This window comes from Elaeis guineensis, chromosome 1 (genome assembly GCF_000442705.2).
Source record: "Elaeis guineensis isolate ETL-2024a chromosome 1, EG11, whole genome shotgun sequence".
Lineage (NCBI taxonomy): Eukaryota > Viridiplantae > Streptophyta > Magnoliopsida > Arecales > Arecaceae > Elaeis > Elaeis guineensis.
Genome location: NC_025993.2, coordinates 117965748 through 117981235, shown reverse-complemented (window position 1 = coordinate 117981235; position 15488 = coordinate 117965748). Strand labels below are relative to the sequence as shown.

At 36.9% G+C, this 15488-nt stretch overlaps 1 protein-coding gene across 6 annotated transcripts; it reads left to right on the top strand.

The window, feature by feature from the left end:
- Positions 1-204: 204 nt before the first annotated feature.
- LOC140859402 (CBS domain-containing protein CBSCBSPB5-like) lies at positions 205-14852 on the top strand. Of its 6 annotated transcripts, none has more exons than XM_073261085.1 (14): positions 208-544; positions 1859-2027; positions 2118-2250; positions 2345-2541; positions 2698-2776; positions 2901-3003; positions 3117-3183; positions 5054-5159; positions 5319-5377; positions 13249-13358; positions 13440-13570; positions 13653-13753; positions 13859-13948; positions 14241-14852. In XM_073261085.1, exons 1-14 carry the CDS (start codon positions 435-437, stop codon positions 14415-14417), a joined length of 1632 nt encoding a protein of 543 aa, XP_073117186.1. In that variant the 5' UTR covers positions 208-434; the 3' UTR covers positions 14418-14852. The 6 variants fall into 6 exon arrangements, with proteins under 6 accessions (XP_073117202.1, XP_073117186.1, XP_073117197.1 ...); XM_073261089.1 differs by having other exon boundaries at positions 215-544; positions 2345-2515; positions 2890-3003; positions 14241-14851; XM_073261086.1 differs by having other exon boundaries at positions 217-544; positions 13668-13753; positions 14241-14851.
- Positions 14853-15488: the final 636 nt, after the last annotated feature.

The following is a 15488-nucleotide window of genomic DNA, read 5'->3' as shown; positions in this document are numbered from 1 at the left end:
TATGACCAGACAGCTGCGCCCGTCCCCTTCCCCGACACGTAAAACTATGGTCTCCAATTCGGGTTGGGGTATCTTTCGCGTGAAAGGATGATTCACCTTCTTCTGGATTGTGATCTTTTTCACCAAATTCGAACACCCAATTTCACGCCCGCTCTCTGTTAATGGGGACTAGACGTTGTAAACCCCTCATATAATTGGGTGGATGGATGTGTGAGGCGGAGCTAGTTAAAATTTTTTGCCTTAATTTTTCTCCCTAGTTCAAGGCGAGATTAATTACCGCTAAAAGAAGCTTCCGTTCCGTTCGAAACGGGAGAAGCGAGCGAAGAGACCGTAACACCTTCGTCTCTCCCCACGAGCTTCCCGTTCCCTCGCCGGAGATCGAAGCGACTCCTCACCGGACCGATAATTCCGACTGGAGTATAGACCGGCCGGAGATGGACGGCCACCGGAGGAGCATGTCGTTGACCAGATCACCGGGGAAGAAGAAGCCCTCCGAGAATGGGGGCTCCGATTCCAGCCGGAGGCCGCCCGTGACTCGCTCTCCGTACGATCCTTCCCTTCGTTGCCATTATAATTCGTCGGAGTTCTTCGTCTCATGGATTCTTATTGATCCTTCTTCTTTCCTGTAATCTTGGATTTGGTTAAAAGGAAAAAAAAAACTATTTCCTGCTGTCTAGTTTTTTTCAATTTATTGTTGTTGGTCTTTTTGTTGTACATGATATTATTGTCGCATTATTCCGTATGATGGTTTTTAACTGCTTTGGATCGGATATTTTTAGAGTTATCAGGGATTAATGTTGATAGGATTTGGAGAGTGAATTGAAATGAGGCTCTTGAATAGGATTTATCCTACCACTTATCACAGATATATCATTAAAATGTTTTATAGAAGTGTTCATGGGTGAGAGGGGCATTTATTGTGATCAAATTATCAATGTATAGAAGAAATAGTCTTCAATGGGGTTAGAGAATAATATTTTCGTTTTGTGTGCTAATTATTGCTAAAATTTATGACAGCCAAGTGAGCACCTCCTTGGTTATCCTACGAACAGAAGACATTATATGCTAGCTCAATGTTTACATGTTCTTGTCCATATACATGTTACTGTGTTTGTAATCTACTCTGATTCTTATCTTCTTTAATGGCTTTTACGAGTAGAACACCTGTTTATTGCTGTTTATTCCATTATATTATTCCACGTCAAAAGCTTCTATTTGCTACTATTTGCAAAACTTTGATGTTTTGGGAAGTACAACTTCTTATTTTATGATTTTACTTAAAAATACAGAATTAAAACAATGCTTAGAACTTTGTCATGATTATTGGGCATCAACGAAGTTAATGTTGATGGAGTTTTGTAATTCTGTAACTACTGGAATATGAATATCGAGGTTAGCCAAACGGTTAGCAGGACCCGAACCGATCGGCTATCAGTTCGGTATAGGGTGAACAGGGTGGTTCACCCTTGTTTGGCAAACCATATTTCAAGCCTTTTGAGATATTGAAAGAGAGAAAGAGGTGGAAACTGGTTAAAATTGGTGTGAACCGAGCGGTTCATACTAGTTCCACTTGAACCACCCAGTTCAGAGCGGTTCACAGCACTTTCCAAAAAATACTGGCCAAACTGTGCTGGTTCCATTCCAGTTAGGCTCAGTACCAGCTGAACTGGGTGCTTCGGTCTGGTTCTGCAGACCATGTCGATCCAATTATCCATCTATCAAGTGCATAAATCTTGTAAGAATAAATTTATTTGAACTTTTTTGACTCAGTCCAATCTTTCCCTTCAAAATTTTGTGAGAATAAACTTAGTGTGTCTATGCTGTGCATTTAATCTCACTATCTATTCCTCGAGAGCAGGTCTCTAGGTGGTGAGAGAACTGTAAAGAGACTTCGCCTGTGTAAAGCCTTAACAATGCCTGAAAATACAACAGTTCATGAGGCCTGCCGAAGGATGGCTGCTCGAAGGGTTGATGCTGCTTTGCTAACTGACTCGAATACCTTGCTTTGTGGAATACTGACAGACAAGGTCACTGCCCTTTCTTTCAAGCATAATATACTTGAATGTACTTGCTCTATTGTAGCTCATAATGCTGCTTATGTCTTTTTTGAATTGAAGGATATAGCAACAAGAGTCATTGCCACTGGATTAAAGCTTGAGGATACACCTGTTTCCAAAGTCATGACACAGAATCCTATTTTTGTTCTTTCAGACACACTAGCTGTGGAAGCATTGCAAAAGATGGTGCAAGGTTTGTAAGGACTTTAGCACACCATAGTTTTGTTTTTTTTTTAATTTTTATATATGAAACCCAAAATATTTATCTTTAAAACTTCTAATTCCAGGAAAGTTCAGACATTTGCCTATTGTGGAGAATGGTGAGGTAATTGCATTGCTTGATATCGCAAAGTGTCTATATGATGCCATTGCACGAATGGAAAGGACAGCTGAGAAGGGAAAAGCCATTGCAGCTGCTGTTGAAGGAGTGGAAAAGCATTGGGGAACATCAGTTGCTGGTGTGTGTATTGGTGAACTCTTGAAAGTAAATGGGTGACATCACATGATTGCATATTATCTAATTTCCATTTGCTTTATATGACATCTATCATGGATTTTCAGTTTATTAAGTAAATCTTTCTTAATTATTATATGAAATAGCTATCATTGCAGCTCCATGCCATAACTGGTTTCTGTACAGGGCCTAATACATTCATTGAAACTCTCCGAGAGCGGATGTTTAGGCCTTCTTTGTCAACCATTATTTCTGGGAATACAAAGTAGGCAACATCTTCATGTGGAATTTATATGAATTAATTTATTAGATTTTGTATAATTTTATTCAGATAAATTAAATAGTTTTATGATTAACTAGTTTAGCATCATATATTAGGGTTCTTACAGTTTCACCAATGGAGTCAGTATTAACTGCAACAAGGAAGATGCTTGAAGTTCAAATAAGTTCAGCAGTTGTGACAGTTCAAAATAAACCTCAGGGCATATTGACGTAAGTTCCTTAGTTTTATTACATATATGTTTGTTTGAAAGATAGTTTCTATTAAGTTTTAACACCTTTATGGTAGTCTATCTCTCTGTTTTTTCTCATTGCTTTTGAATCAGTTCAAGTGATATCTTGATGCGGGTTATTGCAAAGAATCTTTCTCCAAATTCAACCCCTGTGGAGAAGGTATTAATACCTCATGGGGTCTTTCATTTCACAAATTTTGTTTCTCTATGATGCTCTGCCATATGATTTTGCAATTTGCTTTCATCCCCATTCTTGTGAAGAGTATTATGCTTTAGGTAATACTTGTAATGACAGTATGTCAAAAGTAGAGATACCTCTTGTATTATTCATTTAAGAAAAAAGAAAAAAATACAAAATGTAAGAAGTTTTGTGGTCATTGCAGTAAAAAATAATATTTTTGTTTCATGTTACAGGTGCTTTGTAATGCTCTAGTCTATTGTTTTCTTTCTTCTATACTTCTTGACTACTCTACATTGGTACAAAAGGTTTTAAATATTCTATATTGTGCTTAGATTTGCAAATAATTAACATGCTCCATGATCAGATCCTGTTTCCAACCTGTTAATTCACAATAATATTCAGATTCTGAGCTTATTATTAATACATTGTACTATTGTTCATCATGTGAGATGCATGTGCATTCTTCAAGGGAGGGCACTTGGATGGCTGTGATACCATCCAGCAAGAGCTCAGCTGCAGAAACTTTTATGTGCAGCCATGTAGAAGCCACTGGGAACTCCTAGAAATAAGTCTGGAAGAAAATATATTTATCGTGAGCCTCATGCATGTAAATTACATGAAGGGCTTTGGAGTCTAGACATGTGCTAGACTACAAACCTTTTTCATTATATATTTATCATAAACCTTTTATTTTTCCATGTATATGTGTTTATATATGCATGTATGTGTAGTGTCTAAGTGGCAAATTTATGAATGTATAATCCCCTGGTATCACGTACTGATGTATTGTCCTTGATCCAGACAGATTAGATGATCAAACACTGCCTTCCATGTTGAAAAGTATTTGGAATTCCTTTTCTTTTGTTTGGAAGAAAAAAAATCCATAATGAATATTTTCAAAAGCTTCTAATTCATTATCAAAAAAGAAATTAGAATTCCTATAGGAAATCTAATCACCTCCAAAGTTAAATTTTTGGTTATCATAGGAAAAAAATTAAAAAAAAAAAAAAAAAATATATATATATATATATATATATATATATATATCCTTTTAGATGGCAGGAGGCTTCCGCTATGGCCATTTTAACGTTGATTTGTATGAAGACATGGTGAATCAGGCTGGCCTCGCACCTTTGCTGCCACAAAACCCCTAAGTGACCTTTGGGCCCTTCCAAGACTATTACAGAGAGGATACGAAGTGACACTTGATTCACAAGTGTCCAATATGCTTAAATTTTGTGCATCAGGTTAATAAGAGGTTAAGTAATGGTCTTAGTAGTAGCAATGCACCACCGACCAAAAGATGACTTCACCATGGATAATACAGTTTGAATCTGAGTCTCAATCACTTCCATTATGTCTAAAATTGATACCTGACCAGGTTTTGTCAGGTTTGGTCCAATTTCGTGAGATCCATACCTGGCCTGGTTGGAGGTTGTGTCCTAATTTAGGACCCATTCCCAACACATTTTGCTCCTTACATGGGCTATTGGTAGGGTATAAGTCAGGCCAGATATTGTCTGTTCAAGCCACTCGGAGGCTCCTACTATGTACCATAACATCGTGATTGGTACGCTATTATATGGATTGTTTGTGGTTCAATACCATGCCTAACAAGGAACACTTATATTAAGGTTTCATGCAGTCTAAACATCATCTAATAGATAGATACACTATGAACCAATGTAATAGCAGGCCACTAGCCCACTACTATATATCTGTTGTCAGAGTTGTTTCTCAATTTTGCTAATAACATAAACCTACAACATGCACACTCACCTTTGACAAGTTAATATTTCAATTGTATGATGAAACTCAAAGCATGGGACATGGGATTCTCAAACTGCAGGTCATGACTCCAAATCCTGAATGCGCAACTGTTGATACAGCAATCCTTGATGCTCTTCATACCATGCATAATGGCAAATTTTTACATCTCCCTGTAGTAGACAGAGGTAATCTTTCTCTGCACCAACAAAGTAAATGGTATGACAAATAAATATATAAATAATATCTATGCAAGTAATAAATGTGCATATAGATTTATTTTTATTTTTATTAGGGATAGCAATCCTTTTGATTGTTTCTGATATTAGTTTTGTTTTTTGAAATAGATGGGAAAATTGTTTCCATTGTCGATGTAATACACATTACTCATGCTGCAATAGCCACAGTAAGTCACTTTTTTTATTTCTATTGGCCCTTGTATGGATTGATTTTCCTACACTTTATTATCCCAATTTAGCAAGCTTGCTTCATCTGCATTTTACGTGTCAATTACTAATTAACTAGTTATATATGACTAAATGCTGATACCAAGCTTAGCATTTTGTCATCTTATCTTCCAATCTGTATTTAGTCAGTTCTTTGACTGGATAGAAGTCCATGCCTCAGAATAAGATGTAACTTGCTGACAATTGCTGTAGTAATCCACAAAAAATGCCACTAAATAATTATTCTAGTTTTGCAATTTCCAGTCCTACAATATATTTAATTTATTCTCTCTTTTTTTCTTAACCAAGCTCAAATAGTTGGGAATAGGCAGAATGGTTGTGGTTACGGTTATGGTTTTCTCTTTATATAATTTTCTGCTATCTTTGATATTTAGATTCTTTGGAGATTACTTGGACTTTGAAAAAGCTGAGGAGGCCAAAATGCTAGTAACCTAAGCTAATCTTACAATGAGTTATACGATAAGTTGGAGTTCACAAAAGCCAAGATAGAAAATACTAATTGTTGCAGTCAAGGGTCGGATGGCTAGGTTAGTCTCTACTTCCGCATGCGTGGGGTATTGTTTGCTCCGGCCTTGACTGTCTTGAGCTACTTGGGCCTTGGCCATTTTGGGCCTCACAGTTTTACCGCTTAAAAGGTGCCTCGATGGTGGAGGGCGGCGTGCCTGTCCCAGCTTAGTCGGAGGTATTGTTCGCTTTGGTCCGTATCAAGTGTCTCAAGATTTATGCCATATCATGGTGGGTGCCTTGGTGGAAAGAGAAGGTCCCATTTCATATAAGCCAAAGTCCCTTTTAACTCACAACCGATGTAGCATTAAAGTGCCCTCCTCCCGCAACAGTAGTCCTCCCAGTCAAGGAGACTCTATGTGCATGGAGCGGGCCCTTCCTCTAACGCCAATCTATTACCGTTGGAAAGATGATCTAGTTTAGACCACTAAGCTAGAGTCTGGGAGAACGAATGCCATGGTCTCCAGTGGACTAGTCAGACCTTCGGAAGCGCATAGACCAGGCTTTAGTTCTCGAGCGGTTTCGTGAATCGAGCCTGCAAAACCACTGAAAATAGAAAAAGTCCTCACACCAAGTGGGTTCCCGATGGCAGACGCTCCGATGCCTAAGTCAATCTCCCATGGAAGCAAACAGAAAAGATCTGAGCTTTCAAAAGGGATCTATGGTGATTCGGATCGAGTATGAGACAGAGTGGAATGTAGATGGAGAAATGGAGTGTGGAAGTCCAATGGACTCTGGGGTGTTACTCGGAGTGTCCAGATGGGTTCCGAGGTGAGGTCAGAGTTGGTGGGAGAGATGAATCCAGTACGTGTGGAACTCGTTCTCGGAAGATGGCATGCAAAGCAAGTGTTTACTTACTTGGAGGGTCCAAAGAACCTAATGTTAACGGACGAAGGTGGGTACCTGTTGCCTGGGAGGTGTGCGACCTTTCTCTCCTCGGGCCCGTGGAGATGCATCTAGGTTATTAGGGAATAACAGCTTGCACGTTCTGAGTTTGTTAAGACTGCGTAATGGAGGAGCAGAGCTGGCAGCTTATCGTCTAGCAGAGAGAAGGCTCCAAAATCCTTTTGACATAGTCGTGCAAATTCACATGGCAATGACTTGTTGGCCGTTCTGGCACCTATCAACAAGGACATGTGTAGAGCCGCTATTGGGGCACTGGTGCCATGGTGGATGGAGTATTTTGGATATCACTAGTAAATTAAAGGTAAGGGAAAGGGAAATATTGATAACTAGACTAAGTTAGGTGCAATAATAGCCAGGAGTAATTCATTTGTTGATTATCAAGATCCAAGATTCAATCATGTTATACACATTATTTTCTTATTAGAGAGATCGATATGTAAATGCTGTGAAGTGCTACCAAGAAAACCTATTGGCTGTGGTTTCACCCTAGGAATAAGGAAACTAAATCATAGATGTTGAAGTATATGTTTTCAGAAATTTTAAGGAGATCATATGATGACCTTTAGGACATTTATATTTTTAATTTTTCCCTCTCCTTGGATTGGGGGGAGATGGTGTCAAATAAGGGCAACTAGATGATTTTGTTGACTCTGATGGCGGTTCAAATGATACATTCCATAAAAACCACTCAAATAGTTCTAGGAAAATCTGTGATAAGACAGTATATATGTAAATGTAATAGACTTGGTGGTTCAGTGTTGATGTCCAAAAGTATAGGAAAGCAATAATGCTTTCTAGAATGACAAAAATTAAATGGCATAAATAGGATGATATAAAAATGAAAAAAGATAAGGTTAACCTGGTAAGGTGAATATGGAATACATGCATATGCAATACGAGAGGTTCCCTCAAATGATGTCAGATATATCTGAGCATATGGTAAGGTTGTCAGTTCATGTCTGTGTTGGATTCTTCCCATATCCATTTCTTTTTAATGGACTCATTGCAAAATGCCAAAACTAATGCCCATGTCTAAGCATTGGATTTTGGTATTTAAAAAAATTGATGTTTTGTCCCATTAATGAGAGCCTTGAAAAGTGTATAGAATCTAGACTTATTTGCAAATTGATACATACAGAGTTAAAAGGCTATCTTATTGCTGACAGGTTGTGAGAATAAGGACACATAAATAAGATTATTTCATAAGTTATTAAATGAAAACTCTGCCAGAGGATATTTTTTGAGAATAAGCAAGGTATCCCAGGTGGCATTGTAATTCAGATATCCGATACATAGAAAACTTTCAAATTGATGCAGTGTCATGAGGGCATGCATGATACCAACTAAGAATCTCAAAAAAATTTTGTCTACTAGATTATTCAGTAAGATTTAAAGTTAAAACATCAAATGATTGACAAAGTCTTTCTAGGCCCTATTATAAGAAGAAGATTATATGTGACCTACAAATTTGCAGTCAACTAATTGAATTAAACGCATTGCCTACAAAATGAGGTGACAATGATTAGTACAAGAATGATGATAATGACCTTAAAAATCCAAAGTTTGAATGCATGGTTTTGGTCTGGAATTACTTAAAGATATACAAGTTATTTGAAATATTTTCCAAGCAAGAAAAGAGGGAATGTTTAGAAAAACTTTAAAAAATAATACATACTGAAAAGACATATTACACATTACTTTTAAATTGTTGTACAGTTCAATGGTCTCAATCGAGGACCATCAAAATATTTAAAATTATATAAGAAATGAATTCAAAAATGAAACTAAAAAGAAGACATCATTTAATTATTTAATGAGAATCTGGCCACCATACACGACAAGTTGACAAACTTTATTGCCACCAAATGCATATACTTTGGCAGTCTTGTGCAATATTGGTGTAGAATTAACCTAAAGGCAATCCATGTCGAAATGTGCAAGAAATTCACATATTTTAGAAATGTTTTAGGGAAAAATAAGTTAAATTTTAATTTCTCTTTTGTTTCAGAAAAATATTGTTCTTTGAGATCTATATACAAAACCTTTCTTGGTGTAAATCCCATATCCAATGATTTATGAACACTAAAAAATCCACAAAACATTGGTAATCTTAATAACAAGCTTCTAGACCTAGATCTATTATAGTCAGCAACAACGAGAAAAAAGAAAAATAGTTCCAAAAGTGGTACTAAAATGCAACCTTGATTGATCAACTTCAAGTGAAACCTAAAGGTGATGAAGATTCCAAACTAGAGTTGGTATAAATGTTTCTTTAAATGTCTTCCAAATTTAATTCAGAAATTTAATAAATAAATAATTGTGCAATATCAACCAACCACATGAACAATATATCTTTATATGATGGATCAGGGTTACCTCATAAAGATTTTACATATGCAAAATCCTCCAAAGTTCACACACGTTATTCTTGAACTTTTCGCCCTTTATGCTTTGAGAGGAAGTGATGGCTTTCAAAAATATAAGATTCTACATCCATGCCTTATGGGTTTCTTAAACCCTTTATATAGCTTTTCAAAGCTTTTAGAATTTCTAAATTTTTAGTGAGGTCATGGAAATTCTTAAATAACTTTTAGAATTCCAAAATCTTCTAAATATTTAGTGAGGCCATCATGGTATATTGAATTCTTAGAATTCCCAAAACCTCCAAGTATTTAGTGAGGTCGTGATGGTATATTGAATTCCTAGATTTCTCATGACCTTCTAAATATTTAATGAGATTATAATGACATGAAATTCTAATGTCTTATCTTATGAATGTAGGCTAGAGTAAGAACATCTAGCGTGAGACCCTTTAGGGATCTCTTCCTTTGGTAAATTAGTCCCCACTAATTCAACAATTGTAATCATGCCCATCAACAAATTACAATCCCACCCAAAGGATTAAAGATTCATTTGTGAGACTCCTTTGACAATTTCTCACATATTAGTCCCTCCATCAACTAATACTCCATATAAGCTAATAGGATTAAACCACCAATGACACTATCAATCCTCAGCTTATATGTCTATCTCTTTATAATAAATGGATAATTAAAATAAAAAATTTATAGGAACACTCCTCAACTTTAGTCCAATTTCGCTTACACCTCCTATACTTTAAAAAATATTAAACTGATCCTTCTAGTTATCAATATATTCCAATGTGGTCCAACCATCTATCTTCGTTAACAAAAAGATGTCTTGTAATCATCACATGATATCATTATTTTATAAAATAATGAAAATATTCTTATCTCCACTTCCCCCCTCCTCTCCGATGGATCGCATCCTCCATCACTGGCATCTCTCTTTCTCCCTTCTCCTTCCTCCTCCTTTTTTCTCCCCTTCTCACCCATTTTTTCTCCTCTATGACAGCTCCCTCCATTTCCACCTGTTCCCTATCCTCATCTTCCTCCTCATCCTTATGCTCCTCCTCCCTCCTTCCTTCTCCCTCCTCTCCCATTAATCTCCTCCTCCGTTGCCAACATCTCTTTCTCCCTCCCTCCTTCCTCCCTCCTCCCTCCTCCCCTCCCTCGTCACCCATCTCTCCTCTTTTATGACGACTCCCTCCACCTCCATCCATTTCTCCGCCGCCTCTCTTTCCTCATCCTCCTCCAAGCCATCCACAAGCCATCCCCCTCCACGGTGGCCCCTTATTCTCTTCCTCCTCCAAGCCCACCTATAAGCGAGGGGCATTTCTATCAATTGGGAGGAAAACATAATATCATTTGTTGGTAAGTGAATGACTAAATCATATTGGAATATATTAAGAATTAGAGGGATCAGTTTGATACTTTTTAAAGTACAGAGAGTGTAAATAAAATTGGACTAAAATTAAGGAGGTGTTCCTATAATTTTTCTTAAAATAATTTAAAAATCTTAATTTAAAAATATATATCATATATTATCATATGGATAAAATATAAAATAATTTTTCAAATTGACTAGGCGGATTTTTTGTCCAATATATAAGAGACACAATCTAGAATATCCTTTCCTACCACAGAAATGATGGATCTCCTATTGAATGACTACAAGTCTTCATGCACTCATTATGCAGTCCAACATGTCCGTATATAGCCTATTATTAGGCATCATTGGTGGACAAGATCAAAACTACACAAATTATACATAAAGCATAATAACATCCTCAGATCATAAGAACTTTCTGTGTATTGTGATTAGAATAACCCCTTCTCAGTGACAATGTTAGGGTTAAGGGTATATTCATAATTCAGTTCAATATTTGTCTCCTACAAATATCTACAATGTTACTAAGAGTCTCCACTCTAGTGACTAAAATACATCATTCTATGACAAATAGCAGTAAAATATACAACAACCAACAATGAGCAGACCATCCCAACTAGGCTGATAGGTTGTGAACATATGTAATGTCACAAAGAAAATAAAATATCATGTCTCTCAGTCAATGATCTTTATCGTCAACATGAATTCCATACGACGTAACATAAGGACAGATTATGTCTTCAAATATAACATCAAAGCAATACCCATGAAATGTGCTTGTAATAAAATAAAAGATTACTTTATTATCAAATAATAAGATTTATTGGCTTTGTAGGGCATACAATTCTTTCAATAAATAGGTTCCTTATGGAACTACTCCCAACTAAACTGATAGTTTCTACCAGGAAATCTTACTAAAAATTCAGTTTTCTTTATTCTAGTGATGCCAACCATAGAGGTTGTTTTCATGCTTAAACAATGTATAAATAGAAGAAAAGAAACTAGCATGGTTTTAGTGAACTTGGGGGAAAGCATAGAGTACCGCTAGTTATTTGGCGGGTGTGAAGGAAGAAAAATGTAACAAAAGTTTATGTTAAGACTATCAAGTACATCCATGGAGTAGGGGAGATTGTCGGAAGCAGATTTTTGAGAGAAGTTTCATTTTATGTTTTCTTTTTCTTGAGAGGACAATTGTTAATAGTTACAGGAAGCAACTTCAGTTTCCTTTTATAGTAAGCCTATGCTCAGTAGGTCATCTCTTTACTCATTATTTATGTAGCTCTCTTTCTCTCTCTCTCTCTCTCATTCACACACTCACACACACACAAAAAGAAGGAAAAAAAAAAAGAAAAGAGATTGCCGGTAAGAAGTGCCATGGTTATGTTAAATGATATGATATTGTGGTAATTGTGAAATGAAAATAAGTTTGAATGCATTTTTGGATATATGGAGGATAAGGCATAACTAGAAACATAAGGAATGATACTTAAGTGGGGAAAAATGAAGACCTTTTCAAACTTGACGACTGCAAAGAGATGCCCCAACATCATCATTTCTCTCTTTTTTTTCCCCTCAAAAAACTGATTAGAAAAATGAATATATATATGTATGTAATGGTGTTAAAACATGTTAGGCAAAATGGAAGGGCATCTTTGACATGTCTTGTTATTGTTGTGCACCTTCAAGATCCAACATAAGTCAACAATGATGCATGCAACATTCTATGGAATATGATAAGCAATAATGAGCATCCTAGCACATACACAAGGCATCACATAGATGAGGATGATATGGTGGAGAATTGTAAAACTAAAAAGATATTATTTGAACTGAGTGAATTGATGAAGGCATAGAAACTGACCTGGCTAAGGGCATGAAGATGGAGAATTGAGTAGCTGTTTGGCATCCACAACCAAGATCTCGTCACATCAGGAAAATGAATAGATACAATACGTTGCTCAAATCGAAGATGTGACCCTGACTAGAAGGAAATGGGGAAGGAATAAGTAAAGCCATCTTTTAGTAATTTGTAATGTCAATTGGCTTTGGTTCTGGATTATATTTTCTAACACCTATAATTGATATTTGGTATCTTATATGAGGTTTTGCATTATGGAAGCGAATTAAAATCTTTGATCTATATTTAGTTAAAATCTTTTCCCTCCAAAATATGTCATATATTTATATGTTACAATATTGGTAGTTGGTATGTCTAATGCCATGGGCCTGATCTTCGGGCAAACACTAGACATCACCGTCTATGTCAAGAGGTGACCTCATTACTTCAACTTTCAGGCTCTTCTCTTTAAGATCACTAAAGAGTTCTGCTCTCAGAAATTCAATTATATCCTTGGCTGTATATGTTTTCCATCATTTAGCTATTCTAATTATCACACTTATCTCACACAGGTGCATAACTGTCACAATTTCATTTGCTTTAGGACCAATGCCTGTATGCCAAGGATTATCTGGTTTACCCTCATCCAAAGTCTAATTGTAACCTCTGCAATCAGAATATCATACTTTGTGCTTTATTACAAGCATATGTAGTTAAGATTTTCTGATTTAACTAATATATTTAGCTTTATGATCTTTTTCTGTTCATTATTGATGGGATGTAATCTGAATCTTATTGTTGTTGTAAATCAAGGTTGAAAGCACAGGGGGAGTTGGAAATGAGGCAACAATTTCCATGATGCAAAAATTCTGGGATTCTGCTATGGCCTTAGGACCTTCAGATGATGATGACGATGCACGGAGGTTACATGCTCTAGTTTGCATAATGAGAAGCTTCAATACTCAATAGAGCATCTAACTCACAGTCATGTGGTTGTGTTCCAGCGAAATCTCCATCAAAATTGCATCTGAAGGGACAGACATGGTGGGGTCTCCTGATCCTTCTTCAAGCATACCTACTACATTTGCATTTAAGCTCGAGGATAGAAAGGGCAGGATGCATAGATTTAATTGCGGTACAATATGTGCTCTCATTATCTGTCAGAGTATAAATATCAATCTCTGTTAAACTTCTGCCTTCTTACACGGTCATGTTAGTGGTGTCCATTTCAGACACGCGAAGTTTGACATATCTTATCACTTCCATCCTTCGGAGGGTGGGTGATGACATCGACAGGAATCATTTGCCACAAATTCTGGTATCCTGGAAATGCCTTCACAAACTTGAAAAGCAGTATATTTGATGGCATTCCTATTCTGTCAAGAGGTTCTTTACCATGATTCCTTTTGATAATATTTTACAGTATGAAGATGAGGATCGTGACAAAGTCATTCTTGCATCGGATAGCGACCTTGCTGCAGCTGTGGACCATGCTAGACTTGCTGGTTGGAAGGTATCATGTCCTTATCCAAGATAATTATCGCTCTTTATCCCTCTGATAATACCTTGAACTCTCCTACTTTTGCAACCAAGACTAGCTGTCATAAAATATGGCTTTCAACCTTTTCTGTTTGGGATCAAAAACTGTTTTCAGCCACCAGCAGCTGCTTGTATGACAGTTAAATCCTCTTGGGAATATAGGATCAGAAAGATTTTCTGGTGGCATCGGTTTGTCTTGATACCTAATTTGCTCTGGATTAACTGAATGCACTTCTTTTTTTTCCTTTCTTCTCTTCTTTTTGTAGGGTTTAAGATTATATTTAGATTACACAGGTGGAGGTCGAAAGAAGCGAGGCAGATCAGGGAGTATGGACTACGCCAACATGGATGCATGGGCATCGGCATACAGTGCAGTTGCAGCAGGAGCTGCACTCATTGCTGGGCTCGGTGTGATCGCTTACTTAAAGAGATCAGGCTCGTGAATGGAATCAATTCCTAAAGACCACTCATCTAGCCAGAGAAAACAGCAAGCAGAGAGGTTAAAACATGCAGCAGTTCAGTACATGCCTGCACTCTCCCACCTGTGGAGTACAAGGGAAATGATTGAATTCTGATGACCAATTCAAGTATTCCACCAAATTGGTTTACTAAATCATCAATGATATCCTAATGATAACATGTGAATGTAATGCTTTTGGGCCTCGTAGATTCTCCGAAGACATGTTGGGCGAGAGCTACTTTTGTCTGTTTGTTTGTCAGTTTTTGTCTGTCTCTTGTCATTTGTCAAGTATTTGAACAGCTATACAGCTTCCGGATCAAGTGGATATCTATTGTTACTGTTTTATATCGTGAGAATAATTGAGTGGTCTTTGGCCGTCCTTCAAAAAAAGGGACAACATGCGGTCCTCATTTGTCTTAGATGATCCTGTGTCTCTCACGTTTTTGTTTGTGGGTGGGTGTGACAACTTGGATATTTGATGGCATTCAAGTTTAAAGGATTCCATGTACCTCATCAAATACCTAGTGACGTGCAACACATTAAAATAATCATATCGCCCTACATACATATATATATATATATATATATGTGTGTGTGCGTGTGTGTGTGTGTGTGTGTGTGTGTGTACACGTATATATAGAGAGAGAGTGAGAGAGAGAGAGAGTAGGATACGCTAGAGTGTCGTCTAAGTCGGATCCAAATGCCTCCACCCGTCAATTGGCAAAGGTTATGAGACTTCCAAACAACCTTTGACTGCGAGGCCGTTGCATAAAAAAGAAAAAGAAAAAAAAAGTAATTAATGGAATAAGATAAGATGCACTGCCTATGCCCAAACCCATCTATCATATGTGTACTATCTATGCTCTCTCTTCTTCTCTCATTTTTCCGGATAAACACCTAGTCCGTGGGAATAAATGCAAACATCACAATGATAAACAAAAAATTGATTTGACCACCTGCTAGAGAAAAGACTAATGCTAAAAATAAACACTAATCTGCTGGAAGTAAACACTAACCTGCAAAAATAAACACTTAGGTATCCATAATAAAAAAT

What these genes read in the sequence shown, in the direction of transcription:
- LOC140859402 (XM_073261085.1), top strand. Translation starts at nt 435, where the DNA reads ATGGACGGCCACCGGAGGAGCATGTCGTTGACCAGATCACCGGGGAAG. An exon ending in AAACCTCAGGGCATATTGAC is followed by an intron (nt 3,004 to 3,116) that starts GTAAGTTCCTTA and finishes CTTTTGAATCAG; the next exon opens with TTCAAGTGATATCTTGATGC. An exon ending in TCTCCCTGTAGTAGACAGAG is followed by an intron (nt 5,160 to 5,318) that starts GTAATCTTTCTC and finishes TTTTTGAAATAG; the next exon opens with ATGGGAAAATTGTTTCCATT.